Here is a 26,665-nt window from a genome sequence, read left to right as displayed (position 1 = left end):
AGTCTGGTTTCTGATACACAGCAAACACTCAACAAATATTTATTGAATGAATGAATGAAAAAGAAACATCATCTACTGCTAAAAATAAAACATTAAGAGGAAATCACACTTTTTAAGTTATTAACATTTTATATTTTACCTGTAACTGCAAAACTTTCAATTTTTTTGTTAAGTCTTTGCTTTTCTTGTTCAAGCTGATGAACAACAGTTTCCAGGTCTGATTTTATAAGGAGTTCATCACTCAGCCTCTCCTTTTCTTTATGACATAAGCTTAATTCCTGAAAATTTTAATACTAAAATTAAGATTTCTAGCAACTTTACAAAACATGAAAACACATTTATTCAAGAGTAATTCACATACATACACTTTTAGTCAGTCAAATATATACCATTTCAATTAAAGTTAATTCTCAATTGAGGCTAAAAGCATCACAAAACCCAAACTCAATAGTGCTCCCTTCTAAAGTAGTAGAATTATTGGATTTTATTTTCTTTTAATTTGTTTAGCATATTGTCTTTCAAAAAAGTGAATATGACTTGTTCAATAAAAAATTTTAAAGCGTTTTTATGTTTAAAGAAAAGCAAAAGTAAAGACAGTGCTCTAAGACTACCACAGGTATATATAAGCACAGGGTTATTCTCAGTCTCACCTGCACAATGGGGATAAGACCAGCACCTGGACACCGAGGATTCATCTATGAATGATTCATCTATAGATTCATCTATGGATGATTCTACGAATGTGAAACACTCCGTACAGTGTCTAGCACATGGCAAGTACTTAATAAATGTTAGCTAATAATATCGGAGAAGGCAATGGCACCCCACTCCAGTACTCTTGCCTGGAAAATCCCATGGACGGAGGGGCCTGGTAGGCTGCAGTCCATGAGGTCACACAGAGTCGGACACGACTGAATCGACTTAGTAGCAGCAGCTAATAATATTGTTAACATTTATCTTAAAAATACATAAAATGTAACACCAATGGAAAAAATAAGAAAGGTCAGAAAGTAACTACATCTTGCTGTCAGGCAACAATATTGAAACTTGGTCACAGTTCTGAGACAGTATTATAAATCACATACAACTGCAAACAGTGTGCATTACAAACAGCAGTGAACAAACAGCAAAAATCCCTGTCCTCACGGAGCTTACACTATAGTGAAAACATCATCAAAACATCTATTTTACATTTTCTGACTTTATGGGACAATTTTACATATCTATGAAACTCAAGAGTGGGCAACATCTAGTAGGTTTAGCTAATGTTTAGCAGTGTTCAGCTGAACTGACTACCTGATAAAGCAGTTGGATGAAATAGAAAGTCATTGTGATACGCTGTTCATAGTGAACATACAAAAACCAGTTACTGAACACCTAACTGGTGTTATGGCTCAGTTATGAGCCAGTGTATCACAAAAGGCTTCGCTTAATTTGCCTCATGACTGCCACCAGAATATTACCACTAGACTGTAAAAAGAGTATAATTAATGAGAAAACTTGGAAGTTAGTACTAGTCTTTGTTTCCAATATTAATGGAGACTCATCCAATTTAACAGGCTATTAAAAAATTCTCAATAATCTATCAGGTGACCACCTAGGAATTTCTACCTGTACGCAAGACATTCTTTCTGCCGGTTCTAGACTATAAGATTACATCTAGGTTAGGCTAAATCCAGGTTTATGCTGGGATGATTACTAGTTGTCTCATTTGAAGACCACGAGAATGAACAAAATGACTAGTAAGATGGTTTGTACTGCCAAAAAAAATAATTAAAAGAAAACTGAGTCCTTTTTAATAAAGGTCAACAATTTTATCAAGTAATTATCAGTTTTTAGTTTTAATATTAGTAAACTGATGAGTCATGAAGTCATTTAAATAATATAAAATTCCTAACAGGCTTTCCAAATTTGAGTGTAACTTGCTACCTATTATATATGAGATTAAAGAAGTATACAAATATACATACTGACTGAAATAAGTCAGAGAAAGACAAATATCATATGGTATGGCTTATATATGAAATCTAAAAAATGAGTACAAATGAATTTATCTACAAAACAGATACACAATTATAGATGTAGCAAACAAACTAACGGTTAGCTGGGGGTAAGCAGGGAGAGGGATAAACTGGGAGACTGGGAGTGACATATACATACTACTATATATAAAATAGAAAATTAATAAGGACCTACTGTATAGCACAAGGAACTCCACTGAATACTCTGTAATGGCCTATATATATATATATAAAAGAATCTATAAAAAAGAGTGGATACATGTATAACTGACTCACTTTGCTGTATGTCTAAAACTAACACAACATTGTAAATCAACTCTATTACAATAAATTTTTTTTAATTTCTAGAAATATAAAAAAAGAATTATAAAATATAAATGTAACCAAATATATAATACAATGGGATATTACTAGCCATAAAAAAGAAGTAATGATACATGCTATGATACGCATGAACCTTGAAAACAATGGGTTAAGTGGAAGTCACACATAAAAGGTTATATATTGTATAATTTCATTTACATAGAATATCTAGAATAGGCAAATTATAGATTAGAGAGACAGAAAGCAGATTAGTGTGTGTCAGAGGTTGAGCAGAGGAAAATGAGGAGTGACTGCTAATGGGTATGACGTTTCTTTTTGGAGTGATTAAAATGTTCTGGAATTAGTAGTGATGGCTGCACTACTTTGTATCTATATCAAAACCACTGGACTGTACACTTGAAACAGTAAACATTATGATAGGTAAATTATAATTAGTAAACAAAAAAGTAAAATAAAACATAAAATTTTTCTTAATGAAAATTCTGGCAATTCAATACAAAACCTACTCACCAGTTGAAGTTTTCCCATTGTTTCTTCAAGATTCCGCATTTCAGAAAGCTTTTTTTTAATCTCTTTCTAGGAATAAAAAGCTTATTAGGTACATACCTAAAAGTCAAGGATACTTAACACTAAGTGACAGTGAAAATGAAGCCAAGTCATTTTTGAGTAATTCATGTTCCCTGTCATCAGGGGGAGCAAAAGTTTTAGCCAGCTCTATGCCTCAGTTTCAATGAAGAGGAGGCAAAGTTTAGGTTTCTCTTCAATTTCTGGTATCCTAAATGCTTATAGGGACCTATTTGTAACATGTGCAACAAGAGAGGCCCTTGAAAATCTTCTTCTGTCTGTATAATTGTAGGACTTTCCTTGAGCCCTGGTTTTTAGGACTCCTCTTCCAGCCCTGTCATTTCCTGACTTTCCCATCCTATTTGCTCTTTCACCACCCACTACTAACACCCTGTGCTTGTGCTTAGTCGCTCAGTCGTGTCCAACTCTTGGCTACCCCATGGACGGTAGCCCACCACGCTCCTCTGTCCATGGAATTCTCCAGGCAAGAATACTGGAGAGGGTTGCCATGCCCTCATCCAGGAGACGATCAACCTGGATCCTCTAAATGGCAACTAAGAGTGCTGAATGCCAAGATTAAAATATTATGACCTAACAGGAATCTTTTACTGAGCCAAGTTGTCATTCTCAACTACTTTCAACGTGACGTGTGACAGTGTTCAGTATGTTGTGCACACATGAGAGAATATGCAAAAGAAAGTGGAAAAGGAAAGCAATGAGACACAGAAACACTGCAAAGAAACTAAAGTCATAAAAGCAAAATTACAACTGCACTAACTGAGACTTCCCTGGTGGCCCAATGGCTAAGATTCCATGCTCCCAACGCAGGGGGCCCAGGTTTGATCCCTGCTCAGGGAACTTGATCCCACATGCCACAACTAAGACCTGGTAAAATAAACAATTTTTAAAAATTGCACTAATTATGTTTCCTTCATTTTCAAGGTTGTTTTGGCTATTCTGGGCCCCTTGAGATCCATATGAATTTTAGGATTTTTTTCCTATTTTTGTAAAAAAAAAAAAAAAAATCACTGGGATTTAGAGAGGGATCACACTGAATCTGCAGATTGTTTTGGGTAGTAGGGACATTCAAACAATAGTCTTCCAATCCATGAACACAGGATATCTTTCCATTTATTTCTGTCTCTAAATTCTTTCAGCAGTGTTTTATAGTTTTCAGTATACAAGTCTTTTGCCTCCTTGGTTAAGTTTATCCCTGGGATCTTTATTCTTTTTGACGCTATTGTAAACAGGATTATTTTCTTAATTTTCTTTTTGGATTTTAATATAGAAATGCACCCAGATTCTTATGCAATGATTTTGTATCCTGCAAGTTTGCTGAATTTATTAGTTCTGTTTTTTTTTTTTTTTTTTTATTGGCATCTTTAGGGTTTTCTACACATATCATTTCATCTGGAAACAAAACTTTACTTCTTTATTTCCAATTTGAATGGCTTTTACTTCTTTTTTCTTGCCTATTTCCTCTGGCCAAGACTTTCAGTACTATGTTGAACAGAAGTAGGGAGAATGGACATCCTAGTCTTGTTTCTAATCTTGGAGGAAAAGGTTTCAGTCTTTCACCACTGGGTATGATGTTAGCTGTGGGCTTTTCACTATGGCCTTGATTATGTTGAGGTAGTTTCTTTCTATTCTACTAATTAATGGAGATGACACTGTATAAGATTAATTCATTTTATTTAGTTGATATAAAGTAGTGACCTTAAAACTATTAATAGGTTATACTCATGCTTGGGATAATATAAAGATTATCCAAGTATTATGCAAAACTATCATATACATACAGTTTTATGAAATCAATATCTGGATTAATTTGAAAATATCCTTCTTAAAAATTATATACCTGAAAACCTGTGGTCTAGGTATCATGTGAATTCTTCTTTCCCACCTACCCTTCCACAATTGCCTTTTACCCACTTTTCAAAAGAAAGGCAAGCTTCTAATTTCATACTATACCTCTACATATAAAAAACTTCTGAAGTACCAGACAACACCTGAAATGTTGGGGCTCATCAAAGCCTTTAATTAAGATGCTATTTTCTCCCATTATATCTTACTAAAAGATGTACTTTCAGTACAATTTTACTTTTTTATTTGATAAGTATTTACCAACATTTGTGCTACATCTGTCACTTTGATCCACTGACTACTAATAATTATAATAACACGTTTTACAGGAAAATGCTAACATTCTGAACCTTATAGTCACAGGATATTTTTAAATTAAAAAAATTTCAATTCATGTATTTTTAATTGCAGAGACATTTGATAGTTATCATAAAAAGATATTCAAGCATAAAATATGTTACAATAAGATACAATTTTGTGGGGATTTCAAGAAGGGTCATTTGGATTCTGCTGGTTATATTTATAAGAACAATATGACAATTTTATTTTAAGAGATCAATCTTAACAACTGATTAGAAATTACATCCTTTGCATCTATTTAAAGATGAAAAATGTTAGCTACCAACTTAAAAATGTGCAAGGACATATATAGTTTCAAAAAATACCTTTAAAGGGCTCCTGAGCACATAATGACCTAGAGGACAAACTTCAGAAGCCTGCTTATAATGTAGAGAAAGGACAGATGAAAATCTTGAATGAAAAGAGGGAGGAATCTGGAAAATTGCCATAAAAATAGATTTGCTCCAGAAAGACACACGAACAACTGGAGAAAGTGCAAACATTTAGAGCATGTAAATAACACTTAAAAAAAAACTTGAATTACAAAACAAACCAAAAGACCTGGATAGGATACCAAAAGAACTCAAGCTCACTCCTCTCTAGGAGAATTGACGAGCACCCCCATAGCCTAGATGTACCTTTGCTTCCTCAAGTTCTTTGTCAGCAGTCTTGAGCACTTCTTCTTTGTGTCTTTCCAACTGCTGTGCTAACTGGTCTATTTCAGTTAATTCCTGGCAGAGTTTTTCATTTTTGTTACTTAAATTAACAACTTCAGATGTTACTGTTTCCTTGGTTTCCATAAGCTCTTGTATATGCTTTTCCAGATCTTTATTAGCTTGCTGAAGAAAGTCAACCTAAATTGAATTTGTAATTCATAAGTTAATAAATCGGAAAATTATCAAATACTGAACTTTCAAAATATTTCAAAATACTGTGTTTTTTAAAATACTGAAAGTTAAAACTCCAGCTATTTTACATTTTCAAATTTATATTGTTTTTATTTGTAAAACTGCTGATGTGTGGTTTAGTAAAAATATATATATGTCTTCAGTTTTCAAGCATGGAAGGAAAGGATAAGTAAGAAATTTGTGTGAACCTTTTCCCAACATAGAGTTCTAAATATATGACAAGATTACCACTATGATAATATTAGTCTGGAGTGCTGTACCACACAGAAGCCACTAGATCTGCATATGGCTACTAAGCACTTAAAATGTGGCTAGTCCAGAGGTGTGCTATAAATACAAAGAGGAGTCCAAAGACTTAGTACAAAAAAATAGTACAATATGCCAATGATATTTGACAACACCAACTACATGTTGAAATAACATTTTGGATATATTTAAGTAGATACATTATTAAAATTAATTTCACTTGTTTTGTTTTTACTTTTTTTAATTAGACTACTAGGAAATTTTAAATGACACATGTGGCTCATATCCTATTTCTACTGAACAGCACTGCTCTCTTGCTATGCTAATATTTGGGACTTAATCTACTCTGGCTACAGTTCAGGCAGCAGTGATATCTAAATGTCTAAAGATCATATGGAAACAACCTAACGTCCTTGACAGATGAATGGATAAAGATGATGCAGTGTGTGTGTGTGTGTGTGTGTGTGTGTGTGTACAAAACAGAATATTATTCAGCCATAAAAAAGAATGGAATAATGCCATTTACAGACACATGAGTGGACCTAGAGATTATCATACTAAATGAAGTCAGAAAGAAGACAAACACCATGATGTCACTTATATGTGGAATAAAAAAAATACAAATGAACTTATTTACAGAACAGAAACAGACTCGAAGACACAGAAAACAAACTTATGGGTACCAAAGGGGAGAGGGGATTGGGGAGGGATAAATTAGGAGTTTGGGATTAGCAGATACAGACTATTGTATATAAAATAAACAAGGTCCTACCATATAGCACAGGGAACTACATTCAACAGCATGTAATACAACACAATGGAAGGACTTTCCTAGTGGTCCAGTAGTCAAGAATCCACTTGCCAAAGCAGGGGACACTAGTTCAACCCCTCATCCAGAAACTAGGATCCCACATGCCACGGGGGAACTAACCCTGAAAAAGGCAACTACTGAGCCCACCAGCTGCAACTGCTAAAAGACTGTGTGCCCTAGAGATCAAGCTTGGCAAGAAGAGAAGCCACCTCAACAAGAAGCCTGTGCGCTGCAACTAGAAAGTAGCCCCGACCGTCAAAACCAAAGCCCACGTGCAGCACAGAAGACCCAGTGCAGTTAAAAACAAACAAAAAAACATAATGGAAAAGAATATGAAAAATAATACATATATAATATGGATAACTGAATCACTTTGCTGTATATCAGAAACTAACATTCACTGTAACTCAACTATACTTCAGTTAAAAAAAAATTTCTAAAGGTCATTTGTCATGTTTCACAGAAGTCTCTTGCTCTTTCACTCTTAGGTCAAATGCATGGCAAGGCAAACTACTACATAGTTCAATAAAAACTGTTATGTTTAATTTTTATATTTATTTTTTAAGTAATATTTTTTACACTATAAAAGAAATACAAATTCTGAAAATGGAGAAAATCATAGAGAAGACTATGTCACCACACAAAGATAAACCTTTATTAGTGTATTTTGGCATAGTTTCTTCTAGTGTTTTCTCTCTCTGAATGTATATACACAATTTTTAAAGCAAACTGAGGATTACTTCTTACCTTCAGTTTATTCTTTTCTTTTAAACACGTATCACTGTGGTATATCAATTCCTGCACCTCATTAAATATAAAAACAGGATTTTTCAACAGCTGTACCCAATTTTGGATACTTTGACTCTATGAAATCTTTTCTGCTATAAATACCCAAGTAAACAACTCTTTCACCTTTACAAACCCAAGACCATTAAAAACACTTACAACTTTATATGCTCAGTGAAATATATAAAGTCGTTACCTGAATATTTAAATGAGCAATAAGCTTTTCGTTGGCTTTATTTCTAGTCTCCAGAGAAAGGATATCAGAGGAGCGACCCCCATCCAATGCAATCGACAGTCGTTCTATCTCTCGTTCTCTAAGTTCAATCTGAAAACATAAAGTTCTGCTATCATTTTTAAAGATATGGTTTTGAACTGAAATGATTAATACTGGACAAACGTTTATTTGAATATACTTCCATTTTTCTTATGCCCCACAATGTATACAAAAGATTAACACTCATATATGTTACTGACACATAAATGGTATTATGAGATACATTTATACAGAGCAAAAATATACACAGAAAATCTCAACCTAAGAATTGTCAACACAGGTTTCATAAGTATTTTTACTGAAGAGATTCTTTCCAATTTTATGTTTTTTTTTTTTCCTCTCCTCTAAGATTAGGCAATGTTTATACAAAAAGAAACTAAGTCCTGGAACTGAGTCTGAACTACTTCAGTGCCTGGTGAAATAACTGGGAGATAAACAAATGAATATAAAACAAAAAGGAAATGATTTGCTACTGAAATTCAGTATTAAAAAGGATATGAGGCCAGAATGAATTTGCTTTACTATTATGTAGAAAAAAACAGATATACAATCAAAAACATCACTACCAACCATGAATTCCCACCCAAGAATCTAGAAAAACACACACACACTTTCAAACTTTGGTTTTCTTTTCAAAAAAAAAAAATGAAAACAAAAACCAAGTATTCAATTTAACAAGCAATTATTGAGCATAGTTCTAAATATACAAAGATGAATAAAACATGATCCCTTACTTTCAGAAACACACAGCTTTACAGGAAAAGCAAGAAAATAAACCAATAATTGCTTTAATATGTTGTTCAATGATACAATAATAGAAATAGGTACACAGTACCAAAGTAGTCAAGGGAATAAATAAGTCCAAAAAAGTTATAACATATGCTAGGCAGAGAAGAAAGGAGGGATATTCCCGGCAGTGACAAAGAAGCACTAGGCAACACGGTATGTTTAAGGGAGCAGAAATGACTCGGTATGACTGAATTATAACATGCAAGGGAAATTAATAGTTGGAGATGAGTCCAAAGAATTAGGCAGGAACTGGCACCCCACTCCAGTACTTTTGCCTGGAAAATCCCATGGATGGAGGAGCCTGGTAGGCTGCAATCCATGGGGTCACTAAGAGTCGGACACGACTGAGCTTTCACTTTTCACTTTCATGCATTGGAGAAGGAAATGGCAACCCACTCCAGTGTTCTTGCCTGGAGAATCCCAGGGACGGGGGAGCCTCGTGGCTGCCGTCTATGGGGTCACACAGAGTCAGACACGACTGAAGTGACTTAGCATAGCATAGCATAGCATATGATAAGCACTGTATACTTCACTAGGGAGAAATATTACTCAAGAGTAAAGGGTGAATGTGATAAGAACAGGACCAGAAGCAAGGAGACCTACTGTAGGAACGTATGAGAGATGATTAGAGCCTAAGAAACAGTGGGACAGGACAGAACAGAGTATGTAAGTTTAAGAACTGGCAGAACATGGTGAGTGGTATGTGACAGGCAGAGAATGAGATATATAAAGACTACAGAATGCTGGCTTGGGTGGATGCTGAAGCTTCCAATCAAAGTTGAGAATACAGGAGGAGAAACAAATGTGAGACAGAAGCTGGAAAGTTTAGCACTAGGCATGTGTGTACAGACAGCATTCATCCAAGTGGAAATGCCAGTGTCAAGCTGGGCATATCAGAATGGAACTCAGCAGAAAGTGTCAGCCTGAGAGACTGGGGAGTCATCAACGTTCAGCTAATAAACTAAGAGAGTAGATGAGACTATCTGAGAAAACATGGAGAGGAGAAGTCAAAGAATCTTAGGGATCGGTGATATTTTAGGGAGCAGGCAGACAAAAGAGCAAAGACGATATTATAAGAGGCTTAAAAAAAAAAAAAAAAAAAAACGCAAGAAAAGGAAAACCAAAAGAAAATGAAGCCACAGAAGATTTTCAAAGAGGAATGATCAATAATGTCAAATACTGCAGAGTGAGTCACGAAAATGAAGACTTAAAAGTATCTTTCTGGATGCAGCAACTAATGTCAACAGTAACTAGATCAACTTATATAGTTGGGGACAGAAGCCAACAGAAGGTTAAGAAGTGAACAGAACGTGAAGAAGTAGAGAAAGACGAGTAAGACACCCTTTAGAGAAGTATGCATGAGGGAGAAGAAGGCCTTAGTTAGCAAGAGGGGAAAGGTAATTAAAATATTTTTTAAGGGGTATTAGTGATGATGATAAAAGCATCTCCTCACAGTTCTGTTACGAAGACTGAAAAAATTCATAGCCATTAAAATGGCCATATAAGTTTGTTAAAGAATAACTGATTAAAGCAATATCCTAAGGAGAAGAGAGGGAATGGGGCCAAGTGCATGAAACCTTAAACAGGAAGAATACCATCTTACCCATTAAATCTTAAGGAGAACCTGTGAATACTGCTCATTTTAAAGGCAGAGATAGGAAACTGAAAAAGAAAATGATATCCTGAGGAGGGTGTTACACGCCATGGAAAGAGCTTGAAGAGAACAGTAAAATCTGGAATATATGCTGAGAAGAACAGAACAAACTCCCACCAAAAAAAAAAAAAACTGATAGAGAATAGAGTAGACTCAATCAATATTGATAACCACATTAAATTGGTGATTTCAATCAGAATGGTCAGGCTATTCAAACACCTCAGCCACCTCACGGAGACAATACTGGTCAGTCTGTGTTCATAAAGTACTTAGAAAAAAATGTGATGAAAGAATGACTGACTATAAATTGAAAAATATCAATTAATATTCATCTCATATGCATATTTGATATGTTCAACATCTCTCCATAAAATAAGTTTTTTGGATGACATTACTATAATTCCTTTTAACTCCATTTTATCCAAGTGATCTTCAAAGTACTTCATAAACTTAACACTTATACCAATACATAGGTTACATCTATATTGGTATGTGCAGATTTCTTCACTCCAAAAAAACATAGTTATGTGCAGAATATGGAAAACGTGTTACCTGATTTAAACTTCAGTAAGCATATTAAGAAAGCAAGCCTGTAATTACCCAAATCAGAATTTAGCCAAGACACCAAAAGTATAAAAGAACAAAGCTTGTTCAAAGTTTTCATGTAACCCTGAATTTATTCATTCCCTTGCTTCTTTAGAAAACTGTCGTATGGGGTACTAGTGCTTATAGAGAAAATATTCAATAAGCATGGCAACTCGGAAGAGTAACTTTCAAAGACATATTCAAAATGATAAAATCTACAGAAAGGGTAAAAGAAGTTTTTAAAAATACTATTATAAAGCATAGTACACTTCAATAAAATACCTCTTGAGATGGAAACAGTTAATATGTTTATAATATTTGGGGAGATAGATGATTCACCTTAAAAAAAAAAAAACTACTATTCACCTCAATGCATAATGCAGGGAATGGACTGAAGGCTCTGAAGCCATCTAAGCTATTCCATCTATTAATTCTATTAACGAATTTACTAAAAAGAAAAGCTGTATTAAAAACTCAGGTATCAGAAACATTAAACATAACCCAATTCTATTCACAGTCACAGCACACTCACCTCAATCCCAACTAGGCAAATAAAAAAATCCTACCTGCTTGTTATAATCTCTCAGTTCACTTTCCATCATTGCTAACTTCTCTTGTAACTGGCAGACTTCTTGTTGAAGTTCTTGAATTCTGAAACATATTTATAAGTAATGTCAATATATTTTTGATAAGAAATACAAAGTTACAAAAGTGAAATTAGATACCTTCTTTTAAAAACCCTCAACTTTTGTTTCTCAGTGAGGTAGGAGGTGCTGTGCCAAAGGGGTCCCAAGCCACAGCACAGAGTACATCATCTTAGAGATTTAATTTTATAAGAACAGATACAAAACTGAGTGGTAAATAATCTGAAACTCAGATACATTATGTCTCCTACTGCATCTTGATCCTTAGGACAAATTCCTCTGGGTACTGTTGCCAATTCTTAGGTTCAGGGAACTAAGCATCCAGTCCAAAACTCACAATACTATTAAGTGAAATAAGGGACTAAATGTTTTTTGAACCCACATGACCCTGTATTTTCTAACAAACTATCTTACAATCTTAAGAGAGAAGAAAAATACTGAGAAATATCAATTTTCCAGGTAACTACAGCAAAAAAAACTACTCTTTCCTGGAACTTGTTAATTCCAAGGGAATCAAGATTTGTCTAAATCATCTGAATTATATGAATCCTAAATGTACCGTACTACATCAAACTTTGCCAAGCATTAACAAAACAAGTCACAATCACTTTCATACTGGAAAAATAAAGCCTGAAGCCAGGTTTAATTTTAAGAGAGCTTTTCCATAGGGTAGATAGAGTACAGCTGAACACTGCTTGTACCTGCTATTAGCATTACTAGAACCAATACTACCCACTAATCCAGGAGTAGGAGAGCAGTACGTGTGCAACCACACTCACATATGCGTGAATGACTCTAAATAAAGTTAAATGTGCATGTGCAAATTCAACAAATAAGATAATCAAGAGACTAATGCTACCTATGATGGCTTGATAGAAAAGAAGAATATTAAGGGAAAGAAAAAGACAGAAAATGATACACGTTGTTGTTCAGTCACTAAGTCGTGTCCAACTCTTTGCGACCCCATGGACTGCAGCATCCCAGGCCTCAGTTTCTCACCATTTCCCAGAATTTTCCCAAGTTCATGTCCATTGAATCGAATACATACAGAGCCCTCTAAAACTCAGTAAATAATACTAACACATTGTCTAAGTCCTAGTTTATAAGTACCAGAAAAACAAAACACAAAATATTTCATGGGTAAAGTCAAGTAAGTATATAAATACAGGTACAAAATATTGTGTGAGAATAACTGAGCTAAAGACCCTAATTAGTCCCCCAACCAATGTCTTTTTTTTTTTAATTGCTATAGAGATTAATAATAAAGTAGAAAACTCTCTCATATTGTCTACATAATCTACAAAGTAAAAAGCTAGCTGCACTAACCATTTGCACTGGTGTATTCTGTACTTTAACTGTTTCTGCAGCCGTGACCAGAGAGGCCGTCACTAGTGCTCTTCTACTCCTCTGCACTGTTTAAGATGTTCTTAACAGCATTCTGTGTATCTCCCCTTGTCTCATCTTCTTACCGGGTCGTAAACGTCTCAAAAGTTGCATCTTTACATCCCAAGAACACTTACATAGCCTTTTCCAAAGAGTTTATTGAAGTTAATAATTAAAATAGAATTTACATCTGACTCCAAGTTAAGGAAACACCAACATACAGAGCCAGAGAATCATGAGGCAAGAATATCAAAGCCAGTTACAAGTCTACTCATGCTACGAGCATTAGAGAAAAATCTGAAGTAATAGAGAGTCTGTAGAAGATTTGCTTGGGTGATAAAGCTGAATGTCAAAGTAACTCTACTGAAATAGGCTGTAGGTGACACTAAATAGTTTTAAAGCAAATATAGACAGAAACCCCAGATATATGATTTACTTGAAATCAAATTTCAAAACAAGTGAAAACCTTTTATATTCAGAATATATTCAGAAAGCGTTTACTGAATGCTTGTGCAAAGTTCTATGCTACATACCAGAGATAGGCTAGTTAAGAAGACAAAACCCTACTACCAAGAAACTTAGGGCTAACCAAGTGATCATGTAACTAAAGCCAACAGAGAATTCTTTAATGCACCTGTTATCAGCCACGTGCAGGAGGTCTGCGATGTAAGGGTCATCTGGCTGAGGAACCGGATATGAACTGATTTCAGAGGGAGGGACTGGTTCATCAATCTGCATGCGCTGGCGCCTAAAAGCAATATTTCTTTTCTTGCCACCTAAAAAAAAAAAAAAGTGTATTTCAAAAAACTTACAACAAAACACTGTCTTAGAATTAAATAGTTTAGAAGGCTAGCCTTTTTGTTATAAAGTATGTCTCTAGCTCTTATTACATAAGAGCCAGGTCAAATGTTTTCTCCCTTATATATAAATACCCACCTGATCTTTAACTAAACAACTCATTTCTGAAAAACTCAACAAGACATGGTTAGAAAGCAAGCTTTATTTTCTGCATGCTTGGTATATATGCCCAGATTTAATCTGTTCCTTCATGAGATGGGGACCAAACTCTGGCAAGATTAAAAGCTGAGTGTGCCTTGTTGTACATGACAGAGCTCAAGACGTCATCACCGGCAGAAAACTGTCAAATGAGAAGCTGAAGTCAATGTTAACTAAAATAAACATGTTTATTAAGCAAGGCCTTTAAGAATCAAAATTAGTATAGAGAAGAATATGTATCCTGAATTAATGGGGAATTTTCTTAATTATCCTTAAAACTAGTAGGTATAATTTCTTTTGATGGCTAGATATATCCCATCTTGGCCCAAACCACAAGGATAATTTACCTTTTCCAGTACCTGGCCAAGATTAGACATGTACTTGAAAAACTAACTGACCCTCACAAAGAACAAACACAACCCACAACTCTGTGTGCCTTAGAATCCTAACAAGTTTTTTTATACTCCTAACCTCTTGTTTCGGAGAAGGCAATGGCACCCCACTCTAGCACTCCTGCCTGGAAAATCCCATGGACGGAGGAGCCTGGTGGGCTGCAGTCCATGGGGTCGCGGAGAGTTGGACACGACTGAGAGACTTCACTTTCACTTTTCACTTTCGTGTATTGGAGAAGGAAATGGCAACCCACTCCAGTGTTCTTGCCTGGAGAATCCCAGGGACAGGGGAGCCTGGTGGGCTGCCATCTATGGGGTCGCACAGAGTTGAACACGACTGATGTGACTTAGCAGCAGCAGCAACAACCTCTTGTTTTGAGGATGAAGAAACCAGGTCAAAAGTATTTAAATGGCCTGCTTGTAGTTACACAGCTGAACAAGGTAAACCACTTTCTTCCCTTATTTCCTGGTTTTCCTCCTTGGTTGCTCCTTCTCAGTTTCTTTCAAAGACCCTCTTCTTCCATCTGTGCCTTAAAAGACAATTTCCTAAGGTCTGTCTTTGGTTCTCCTCTCTTTCCAATCTATATATAATCTCACTAGTAACTCCTACCACATTCAAAGCTTCTGTTCTCAGGATATTCCAATGATTTCCAAATGTGAATCTCCATCTAGGACCATATTTCTGAGGACAGATCTACATATTCCACTGCATACTAGGAGTTTCAATGTGAATGTCCCATGGATATAACATACTCAACAAACCCTTTGTAAACGGTTGACTTCTGTTCTGTTTTCCATATTCCCTATCTTAAGAAATAGTACCAGGGAATCCTTGCCAGTGGTCTCATGGTTAAGACTAGGGGCACAGGTTTGATCCCTGGTTAAGGAACTAACATCCCACATGCCCCATGGTGCAGCCAAAAAAAAGAAAGAAAGAAATAGTATTAATATCCTCATTCATCCACTCAATCACTTCAAACAGAAATTTGGAAATTCCTCTACATCCCAAGTTTACTAAATTTATCCATCACTAAATTTTAGAGATTATACCTCCTAAATCACTCTTGATTTAGGCCCACTCTTTTCTCAGAAAATCTAATTATCCTCCTTTTTTTGTTTTCTTAATCTTCTAGTTACTTCTGAGATCCTCTCCCACATTTCCCCAGCTTTTCTGCCTTTGGCTCACACTCCTCCCTCTCCCAGCTTATTTTCTGCCATTTCAAGTCCCACAGATTCCTCCCTGATCCTGGCCTCCCAGCTTGCAATTCTTCAATTCTCAGAGTCTCCTCTTCACTCAGCTACAGGCACATAGTAACATGATTAAGCCTGGACTGTGTCACCAGATAGAACTGAGCCAGCTTCCCGGTCTTCAACTCTCTTCTGATGGCAATCTTCATTCTGACCAAATTACTACTGGTCCTCACCACGTTCTTTAATCCCTCAGTCTCTACCAAGTCTCATAATTCAGGACCTGCCTTCACCTCGTTTGCTTCCATAACATTAAGTCTCATGGTTTAGACACCTCCATGATCTGGAGATTCTTCCATCAGCTTTGAGCCTGGACAACCACTAACTCTGCATATGGCCCATCATTTCTGTTTTCTTCCTTGAGAGCTACTGAGCATAAGGCTAAGAAGAGTAAAATAAACTAAGAAATAACAAGGTATATCATTTTCAAAGTCTTTAGAGTATGAAGTATTTTTATAATTAATAATGGTGATAATAATAATAGAAAAAAGAATTCAAACTAATAATAGAGGAAATAAAACCCTAGGCACTGAGGTTAGATGACTTATACCTAAGAAGTTACTGTTAACGTAAGTTTCTCAGCACATGCATAGAAATATAAGCTGGGTCTTCAGAAATAAAATTTAAAGGTTTTGTGGCTATCCAAATACATCTTTTCAAATACTAAAGTCTAAAGCATGAATACCGAAAGTCCCATTTCAGTCGACAGTTTTAACATCTTTAAAAGATTAGATGTAAAAAAATAAATTAATTAATAAAAGATTAGATGTACATAATTTGTTTTGAGAGGGAACAGATTCACCTGGAGTTTGAACTACAGCTTGCAAATTCTTTTCTTGAAGCTGTTGAATTTTCTCATTCTTAGCTTTGCTTTCTTTCTCCATAAGTTTGAGTTTATGAACATATTGATTATTTAGAAATTTCAGATCAGCTGTTTCACGTGCACACTTTTTCAATGTGGTTTTCAACTCTTAAAATGAAAAAGATTTAAAGAGTATTTTATACATCAATAAGTCCTTCCATTCCATAAAACAAAAAAAAAGTCACAATAATTTGAAAGGCTCCACCTGATTCTTATATGCTTTGTTAGAACATTATAACTTTTCTACCACCATTAACAAAATTGCAAATAAGTCACTAAGCACAAAAAGGAATTATATTTTTCTTCTGTGGTGAGCCTAATATGAGCTTTTGATCCAGTAAATTGGATAGGAAGCTAAGGGATTATCAATTCATGCCAAATATTAGCCAGGGCTTTCTACTAAATACAAGAAGATTTTATAATAAGTTAGCCATATAATTTACCCTTTGCCTAGTACCTCTGAAATCATTCTATCTTCTAGATCAAAAACAGGGTATAAAAGAATCAGAACAATAGATATACGGCTTTTTCTCAGAAACACAGAAGTTGTTATAAGAACATTTTTCTTCAGTACCAGTATTTAATATTTTCTACAGCAACTTTTGGGCTTCCCAGGGGCCACAGTTGGTAAAGAGTCTGCCTGCCAATGCAGGAGACACAAGAGACGCGGGTTCAATCCCTGGGTTGGGAAGATCCCCTGGTGAAGTATAAGGTAACCCACTCCAGTATTCTTGCCTGGAAAATTCCATGGACAGAGAAACTGATGGGCTACAGTTCACAGGTTCACAAAGAGTTGAACACAACTGAGTGCACACCACCACCATTATAGCAATTTTAATTCTAAAAATTTAATCCACATTCAGTGAAGATGAATATAGTTGTGGAATGCAGATTTATTTTTCTTTTGGGAGCTCTTCAACATACCCTATATTTCAGGAACTGTCAGTAGGAAGACTATCACATTTTCTAATCAATAGTTTCAAAGGTGGACTAGGATTTCCCACATATAAAATAAAAAGGGCAAAAATTTCAAAAGTCACAAAAATTTACCTTTAATATGTTGACCTGATTGTTCTCTCAGTTTCATTAATTCCAGGTATAATTCATTATTTTCCTTACTCAATCTTGCATTTTCAAGTTTATAAGGTTCCAATACAAAATCAAAATTGGCACTCTCTTTTTCAGCTTTCACAGCAGATAATTTTGATTTCCGAAGACTTTCTGTTGTATGAACTAGATCACTAATATTGAATGGAAAATGCAAATACAAGGAAACATTCTATTAACTTTTAATAACTAAAAACAGATTTCTAAAAAGACTTAAATGTTAATACTGAGATCAAATCGAAAATCAGACATACAAAAACAAACACTAGAGGTCTTTTAAGGTACTAGGAAGGTCTCAAAACTTTCCTGGCATAATTAAGAAATAAAGCATACATACATAGGCAGAATCACCTTTCAACCTGGTCTCACTCATCCCCCATGTTTAATTAGTCACCTGATCCTGTGGAATCTGTGAACCTTATTTGGTCATTTAACATTTACTGAATGCCTGCTACACACTAAGTGTCAGGGACGCAACAAACACGGATCAGTTCCCTACCTCTAAGAACATAGATGAACAGAATATTCACTACATCAACATTTACTGGGCAGGGAACATGGTAAAGAACCCACTGACAAGGAGCTTATATCCTACTAACAATTTGTCAAAAGTTACAGTACTATGTGATAAACTCAATAAATATTTTAGTGCGGACCATGTGTTCAGCCTCTCCTAGGTATGGCAGTGAAACAGTCAGTCTCTAGTTTCTTGGACTCTGCATTCTAATGGGAAGGTAAAACAAATTTCCAACAATAATAACAGCTAAGGTAACGTGCAGCATATGTGACAGACAGCTGCAGGCCACACAGCTAACTGAGCATAAAGACAAAGCAGGAAGGAGAGGAGAAAGAGACTTTACAGGCAGGTAGAACAGCACATGGAGAGACCAAGGGTGAGAGCGAACATGTGTTCAGGAGCTTCAGGTGGTTCATACAGGGAAGGTGAAGGGAGTGTAAAACCACTGGGGAAAATGCATGTCAGTTTCTTGGAAAGTTAAACATACTTCCACCCTATACTTTTGAATTGCTGACCGAGAACTAGATCATGAAGGATTCTGGAGGCCATACTAGAGACCACAAAGTATCTTTCATCCATTTGCTTCTTTTCATCATTATCACATACAGTCCTACTGCAAAAACTTCCTAGACCATTTCTCTGCTCTAGTTAGTCTCAAATCACAGTAATAGGATTTATGTGGAAAAGAATAAAAATAACAAAGAATCTTTCAGTTAAATTAACATGTTAACAGCTAAAGTCATGATCAACCACCTTAGAGAAATATTATAAATGCGTAGCAATTAAAGACCAGTGACTAACATAATATCATGTCAACTGCATTTCAATAAAAACCAGTGAATAAAGCAGCTACAGAACTCCTAACTAGATCAGAAAATCACATTAAAAATTGTACTTTTACTCACAGACAAAACTCTCAGAAACATTTACTTTAAATAGTATAGTGTGAATGGTGACCTTAGAGTTCTGCAACATGGAGAAGAGAGAAGCTTCAGATGCTTTAAGGACTTTTAAAAAGTCTACCTATTTCTGTACTAAAGCATGAAGCTCAATCAGAAACTAGATAAATAGGATTCAGGGTCACACAGGTTTGCAACAGTCTTTTCATCTTTACCTGAAAAGTTTTTCTACCAAAGGTATACAGTCCACTGTCAGAGTCTGGCGGTATCCCAACTGATCCAATCTTTTCCTAATATTAAGATACTTTCTTTCTGCAGCTGTAGTCATCTTGTGTTCCAAACTAGGTTTATTCACTTCCAAAAATTAAAATCCTATAAAAAAAGAGTGAACATTATTCTATTATCAGTTACTATTATTATTTAATGTTTTAAAAAAAGATTATTTTAATATGAAGCAATTATTTTTTGTTTCTTTTCAGGCAGACAGCCCTCTAGAATATTTAGATTGATTTAAATCCAATGCTAATGATATCCATGTTGCTGCATTAAAATAAATATCCCCTCATAAACTTAATATGCAGAAGTTAAAACAATAAAACCGCTAGAAAAAAGAAAGAAGAATATTTTTCCAAGCCTGAGATAGGCAGAGAATACTTAGAGAAGCCTCTTTAAAATTTTTCTTTTAAATATAAAAGAGAAACTTGATAAATTGGATTTCTTCAAATTAAAAATGTCTGCTCATCAAAATACATCCTTTTATTTGACAAAACAAAAACTTAAAAAATTAGGAGAAACATATTCATAATATCTAACAAAGGATTTGTATATAAAATACAGAAAGAACCCTTACAATTAATAAAGACAACCCAATAAGAAATGCAAGGCTAAGATTTGCAAAAGATATCTGAATGAGAATAATCATATGAAAAGGTGCTGAACACCACTAGACATCAGAGAAATACAAACTAAACCACAATGAAATATAATTTTGTCCATACTAGAATGGCTAAAATTAAAGGTACAATGTCTTCAAGGACTTGGAGTAACAGGAATTTTCACGTTGCTACAGGAGTGTGAAATCATTGTGGAAAAAGTCTGTGGGAGGGAGGCTCAAGAGGGACAGGGTATATAAGTACTCATAACTGATCCACGTTGTTGTACAGCAAAAGCCAACACAACATTGTAAAGCAATTATCCTCCAATTAAAAATAAATTTAAAAGGGTGGCAGTTTCTTATAAAGTTAAACACACTTCTAGCCTATGACTGTGTGATTCTACTCCAAGGTATTTACTCAAGAAAATGAAAATAAACATCTACAAAGAGACTCTACAAGAATATTTAAAGCATCTTTATTCATAATAGCTCCAAACTGGAAAAAAAACTATACAGAAGAAGGATAAGTACACTATACTTAAACAATGTAATATCACTCAAGAATAAAACAGAACTGGTACATGTCAACAGCATGGATGAATTTAAAAACATTATCTGAGCAACAGAAGCCATGATTATATGAAGTTCAAGAACAGGCAATATTAAACTATGTACATAGAAATGAGAACAGCTGTCACCTAGGGCGATGGGGGTAGTTGGAGCCTGAATGGAAGGGCATGAGGGAGCTTCTTGGGTAATGAAAATACTGTGGTGATGGGGACAGACACCACACCAATGTATACATTTATCAAAGCTTTTCAAATAGCATATGTAAATTTTACTTAGATTAAAAAAGCAAGACCCCAACATGTAAGTATCTCTGGGTATCTTTTTATCTTTGTCTTTTTAAATATCTGTGAATATATCATCTATCAATCTGCCCTAAAATGGAGTTATCCAAAGACCACTTCTTTAAAAAAAACATGCTCTCTTTTCTAACCTTTGTCAGGTAAATGTGGTCCTAGTACTCATATTTCTAAGTCAAACAAAAACTTTGTTTTACATCTGTATTGCTCTTCACAATTTATATAAAACATGAATGGATATGAATATATGCAAAATTTGATCCTCACAACTACTATGAGGGGAAAAGGGTCAAGGACACCCTCCACATTCAAAGATGAGGAAAGGCTGCCTAGAGAGAGTAACTTATTCCAAATCACAAGGCCACCAAGTAGGTGGGCAGTCAGGTCTCCTGAGTCCTGACCCACCGCTCAGGTTTCTGTATTATGCCGCCTCAACTTACCAGATGACTCCTAAGTTAGTACTGCTCCTTGATAACTCCTTCCTACAAATCTCTCCTTCTCCACATTCTTGTTAGCCTTTTCTCTGAATGACGTCCCCATTCTATACTAGGTTCTTTCTAGGTTCCTTCCACAAGAGGGACCTGACTGATGCAGGGTGTTCTAGAAAAAGTCCTGAAGAAGTCAGAAGTGCACCTGTCAGACCAAGAACTAGCAGGGCCTCACAATTCAAACTTGTCTCTTTTTTGTCTGGTACCAACTTTGGTTACCCAGAAAGAATACATCCTCACATCCTTCTGAGAGACAATATGAGTAAATATTAAAAAAAAAAAAAAATCATCAACACATACGACAGATGAAAAAGATTAAAAATCCTCCCAGGAAGGACAAAAAAACATATATTAGGCTTTCCCCACCCATGCATGGGCTGCTGTCCTTCACCACCAACACAACACGCCCGTCTACATCATCCAAACACCGCGGCCATACTGAAAGTTTCCCAGCAGAACAACATAAAAGGTAAGGTTTGGAGGTCCTCCACGCATACCCACTTGCTTAACTCTGGGGAGATACGTCTGAAAGCCAGTGCATCTTATTTTTACAAAAGTATCCTGTGCGCGCGTGTGTGTGTATATATAATCTCCTATGTATATAATACATACGCACAAGGGCTAGAAAAACAAAACACCCCAAACCAACATTAACTAGGTTATCTCGCAAGTCCTCCCTGACTGAACTAAAAATAGTAGAGAGTGGAAGAGGGGATGTTTACTAACATGCTGGACAAAGGTTAATAAATGACTCGTCCTAGGCTTTGGGGCACTTTTGTTTTACAAAGGGCCTGTATGATTCTTATATGAAAGGGTATTTTAACTTTTAAATCAACCCATCAGTCTGTAGGAGGAGGATCTGCTGGAACCGCACAGACCCCGCGGCGAGCGGGGTCGGAGGAACCAGGAGCCCGGGAAACCCCAGGCCGACCTCCGGGCCGCAGTTCCGCTGTCGGCTGTAGAAGGGAAAGAGGTGTCCGCAGCGGGGCGACACGGGCTCCGCGCCCCGCCCGGGGCCCACTTCCTCCCGAGGCCGCGCGGCCTCCCTCCCGCCAGCGCCCGGGCCCGGCCCGCGGGGACCGCCCGGGAGGCGGAGGCGCCGCCCTGCCCAGCCCGCCCAGCGCCGCGCTCACCCGCAGCCCGGGCCGCCGCTCCCTCCGCCTGCGGTCGCATCTCCCCTCGCGCCTCGCCTCCCTCGCTGGCTCCTTCCGCCCAGACACCGGCTCTGGCGCTAGGACAGTTTGAAAATGGCGCGGAGAGACGATCAGGGCCGGCGCGGAGGAGGTGCCGCGGTTGCCTCGGTAACGGGAGCGGCCGACGTTTCGCCGCGCGCAGCGGGGACGCGCCCGACCGGGATGGCGGCGCTGGGCCCCGGTGCCCGGAAACGCAACGGCCCGCACGGCGCGAGGCCGCGGCGCCCCCTGGCGGCCGGCGAACCCCTAACCTCAGCGTGTGCCGGCGATAGGACTCCTCCAAGTCGATCGCGCGGAGAAGGCAAGGGCACCCCACTCCAGTACTCTTGGCTGGAAAATTCCATGGACGGAGGAGCCTGGTAGGCTGCAGTCCATGGGGTCGCTAAGAGTCGGACACGACTGAGCGACTTCCCTTTCACTTTTCACTTTCATGCATTGGAGAAGGAAATGGCAACCCACTCCAGTGTTCTTGCCTGGAGAATCCCAGGGACGGGGGAGCCTGGTGGGCTGCCGTCTATGGGGTCGCACAGAGTCGGACACGACTGAAGCGACTTAGCAGCAGCAGCAGCAGCAAGTCGATCGCGTGCCTTGCTAGACCTTCTCCGCGCGGGGATAAAATCCTGCCCAGTCCTGGTCCCTGCCGCGGATTAGCCTTCACCCGTTAGGGGGATGCCTTCACCTAAACTCCAACGACAGGCACAATTGCAACTTTCCCTGTCAACCACCCAACACAATTAACTGTTGCTCCCACACCCATGCCCAGATGTGTAGACCCTCATACTATACTCAACCCGCTATGATGATATAACATCATGATGTTTTGATCCCGTGAGTTATAACTCATCCCTTCAAAAAACTTAATTATTTGTTTGTATGTCTCTCCCTGCCGTCCCCAGTTGTGAATTCCTGGAGTCAGACATTATTTTACTCAGCCACGTTTCTCTAGCACTAACCGCAATAAACATTTGTGAATGGAATTAAATTCAAATCAACTCGTTTTACAGAGCTTGTTCATAAACAGAAAACACATGGTCAAAGTGTAGAATTCTGTTTCTCGTGTGAAACCTTGTAGATGATCAGAGACGAGCTCATTTCCTCTTTTCTGATTACTGCTCTAGCAAGTAGGACTTTCGTTCTGAAAATGTATTGTTTTTGCCGATTACCTAACTGCTTTGTGGGTTGTGAATACTTTGTACCCATTCATGTATTGTTTTAACCGTTTCTGTTGTGTCTTGTCTGCCTTCCAGTGTGCTTTTAAAAAAGTTGTTTTGTGGAATTTCTAAGAGGAAGTGAGTTAGGCTCTGTAGATGGTTTTTGTGGTCTCGAAGACGTACATTTAAATACTTTTTTTTCCTGAACAACAAATATCTTTTTAAAATCACAGCAAAATGACTATGCAGTGGCCATCCAGCCCAGATAACTCTTTGTCCCAAATGCATAGCAGTTAGAAAATGTAAGAACCAAAGTCAAAGAAAGTTTAAAAGGTAAGTGGGATACTGAAGTTATAGGCCAGTTTTGCTCCAGGTAACGTGGAAAACCAGAGCAAGTTCACTGTTGCAAGGCCTGGGGTCAGGGTCCCTGGTGCACACCCAAAGTTGTTGCTGCTCACCACCCAGGTCCTTGGCTTCAGAGGAGCATCAGGGCTAGGGAAGCAGAAGGAAGTAGAAATTGAGCTTGTTCTGGGCTCTCCCCAAATCACCAGGGGACAGGAGTCCTGAACTGGGGTCAATCCTGGTAGGCCTACCCTCAAAATTAATAATCAGGAGGTAGAGCCAGATTGGACCCAGGTCTCCCAAATTGCAGGCAGACTCTTTACCGTCTGAGCCACCAGGGAAGCCCATGAATACTGGAGTAGGTAGCCTATCCCTTCTCTGGGGGAACTTCCTCACCCACTAATCCGAAGGGGGTCTCCTGCATTTCAGGTACCAGCTGAGCTACCAGGGAAGCCCCAGAGAAAAAGAACCTTTCACTGAAAATGAGCTTGCAAACCAAAAACAATCAAGAAATCTGATGCTAACAAAGCCAACAAAATAAAACATCAAAACATGAATTCTTGGGTTTCCCTAGTAGCTCAGTGGTAAAGAATCTGCCTGTCAGTGCAGGAGACATGGTTTAATCCCTGATCCAGGAAGATTCCACATAGCTCAGAGCAACTAAGCCCATGCGCAACAACTGCTGAGCCTGTCCTCTAGAGCCTGGGAGATGCAGCTACTGAGCCCATGTGCCCCCGCTGTTGAAGCCCGTATGTCCTCGAGCCCATGTGTCCTCGAGCCCGTGTGTCCTCAAGCCCGTGCTCCCCAGCAGGAGAAGGACCTTGGTGAGAAGCCCCAACAGCAACTAGAGAGTAACCCTCACTCGCCACAACTAGAGAAAAGTCTGCACAGCAACAAAGACCCAGCACAGCCAACAATAAATAAATAAATAAAATTTTTAAAACCCATGAATTCTCTCTAGATGAAAGAGGCTGATGAAGCTTTTAAAATGCATATATGTAAGGTGATCTGGATCAAAGTTTTTCCAACGTTGGCATTTTGGACACTTTGGGCTGAATAATTCTTTGCTTCAGAGGGCCTGTCCTGTGTGTTGTAGAATGTCGAGCAGCATTCCTGGCTTCTATCCTCTAGATGACAGTACCATCCACCAAGTTGTGACAACCAAAAATCTCTTCAGATAGTGCTGACTGTCCCTTGGGAGGCAAAACCACTCCTGGTTGAGAATCAATGGTCTAGATGGATGGAAGAAGTAACTGCCATTAGAAAGAATAAGAGTTGTTAAATGAAACAAGAACAGATGCATATGAGAGGGAACCAGTCAGAAAATCTGGAAATTAAAATTACAGTCATCAAAAACTTTACATTATTAAGTGGAATGAAATGTAGATTATAGTTAAAAGAACCAGAGAATTTACCTAGAACCCATTTCTTTGCAGACATATATTTAGAACACAATTAAGAAATACAAACACTAGCTCGAGAGACTCAAAAGAGGCACTAGAGGGAATAGCAGCTATGGCAGGCAGACCTCCCCACCAAAGATACCCACACCCAAATTTCTGGAACCTATGAATATCTTATACTACTTGGCAAGAGGGACTTTACAGATGTAATTAAGGTTGTTAAAGGCCTAAAAATAGGCAGATTGTCCTGAGTTTTTCAGGTGGGCCCAATGTATTTACACAAACCCTTAAAAGCAAACAAGTGTGAGCAGGACTTGACAGATGTTGGGGGTCTGAAGATGGTGGGTGCATGTGATGAGTGCAGGGATCTGCCGGGGACCAGCCCCGGCTGATCCAGGGTATTCGAAGGAGAGACGGCATAGGCGAGGATCAGGATACAATAGCTTCAATTAGATATTAATTAAAGATATAAAGAGTAATAGAATAAGGATAGCTCAGTAGGAAAATTCAGTGGAGAAGAGGCTGAGTAGCTTGGTTTACGCGGGAGACCAATAAAACTTCAAGACAAGAAGTTTGCACCACTTACGTAGGCCGCAGGCGTCCTTCCGTTCTCCCGAAGGAGAGGAGACACTGAGGCCTCCCCGGTCGGATCTTAGAAGCCCAGGCATAATTAGTAAGCATGGTGGGTTCCGCGCTCCAGATGGAGACTCAGCCAGAGTGAGAGAGAGCGCGACATGGGGAGACCAGTATTTCGAGAAACTGATCCCAATTCTTTATTTTCCAGAGTCTGTTTTTATACACTAAGATGTTATACAAAAGTCACGTGGGGACAGCAGTCCTGACTTTTATTAAAGTCAGGTGCTTCACACAAATGCATACAGAGGTCTTAGGGGTGTTACATCATCTTCTGGCCAGGGGGGCCTGCTGACAATTTACGACCCTCTCCTTGTGACAGCGGTCAGTCAATCAGGACACTTATTTCTCCAGGGCTGATTATTCTCAAAACAGACGCCACCCAAGTAAAGTTACATTCCTACAGGGTGAGGGTGTAGTGGGTTTTAGTTAAGGAAAGAATTTACTTAGCTTAAGGTCTAACGTGATTAATATCAAAGGTTAATACTTATTTCTTCTATATA

At 37.7% G+C, this 26,665-nt stretch overlaps 1 protein-coding gene across 3 annotated transcripts in view; it reads right to left on the bottom strand.

Moving 5' to 3' along the window:
- The window catches only part of CEP135 (centrosomal protein 135), a 75,150-nt gene extending 52,327 nt beyond the window's left edge, over nt 1-22,823 (bottom strand). Inside the window, exons 1-10 of one of the 3 annotated variants that reach the window (XM_019962782.2) lie at nt 22,574-22,823; nt 19,428-19,584; nt 17,740-17,930; nt 16,630-16,797; nt 13,826-13,967; nt 11,731-11,815; nt 8,059-8,187; nt 5,750-5,965; nt 2,856-2,921; nt 140-278 (exon numbers count right to left, since the gene is read on the bottom strand). In XM_019962782.2, coding sequence (XP_019818341.2) covers nt 140-278; nt 2,856-2,921; nt 5,750-5,965; nt 8,059-8,187; nt 11,731-11,815; nt 13,826-13,967; nt 16,630-16,797; nt 17,740-17,930; nt 19,428-19,540 — 1,249 coding nt within the window. In that variant the 5' untranslated portion in view covers nt 19,541-19,584; nt 22,574-22,823. The other 2 variants (XM_070791465.1, XM_070791466.1) reach the window with 2 other exon arrangements.
- Between the last annotated feature and the right edge of the window lie 3,842 nt (nt 22,824-26,665).

The sequence above is a fragment of the Bos indicus genome, chromosome 6 (assembly GCF_029378745.1).
Source record: "Bos indicus isolate NIAB-ARS_2022 breed Sahiwal x Tharparkar chromosome 6, NIAB-ARS_B.indTharparkar_mat_pri_1.0, whole genome shotgun sequence".
Taxonomy (NCBI): domain Eukaryota; kingdom Metazoa; phylum Chordata; class Mammalia; order Artiodactyla; family Bovidae; genus Bos; species Bos indicus.
The sequence above is the reverse complement of the archived record's forward strand: the minus strand, read 5'-3'. Positions and strand labels throughout refer to the sequence as shown.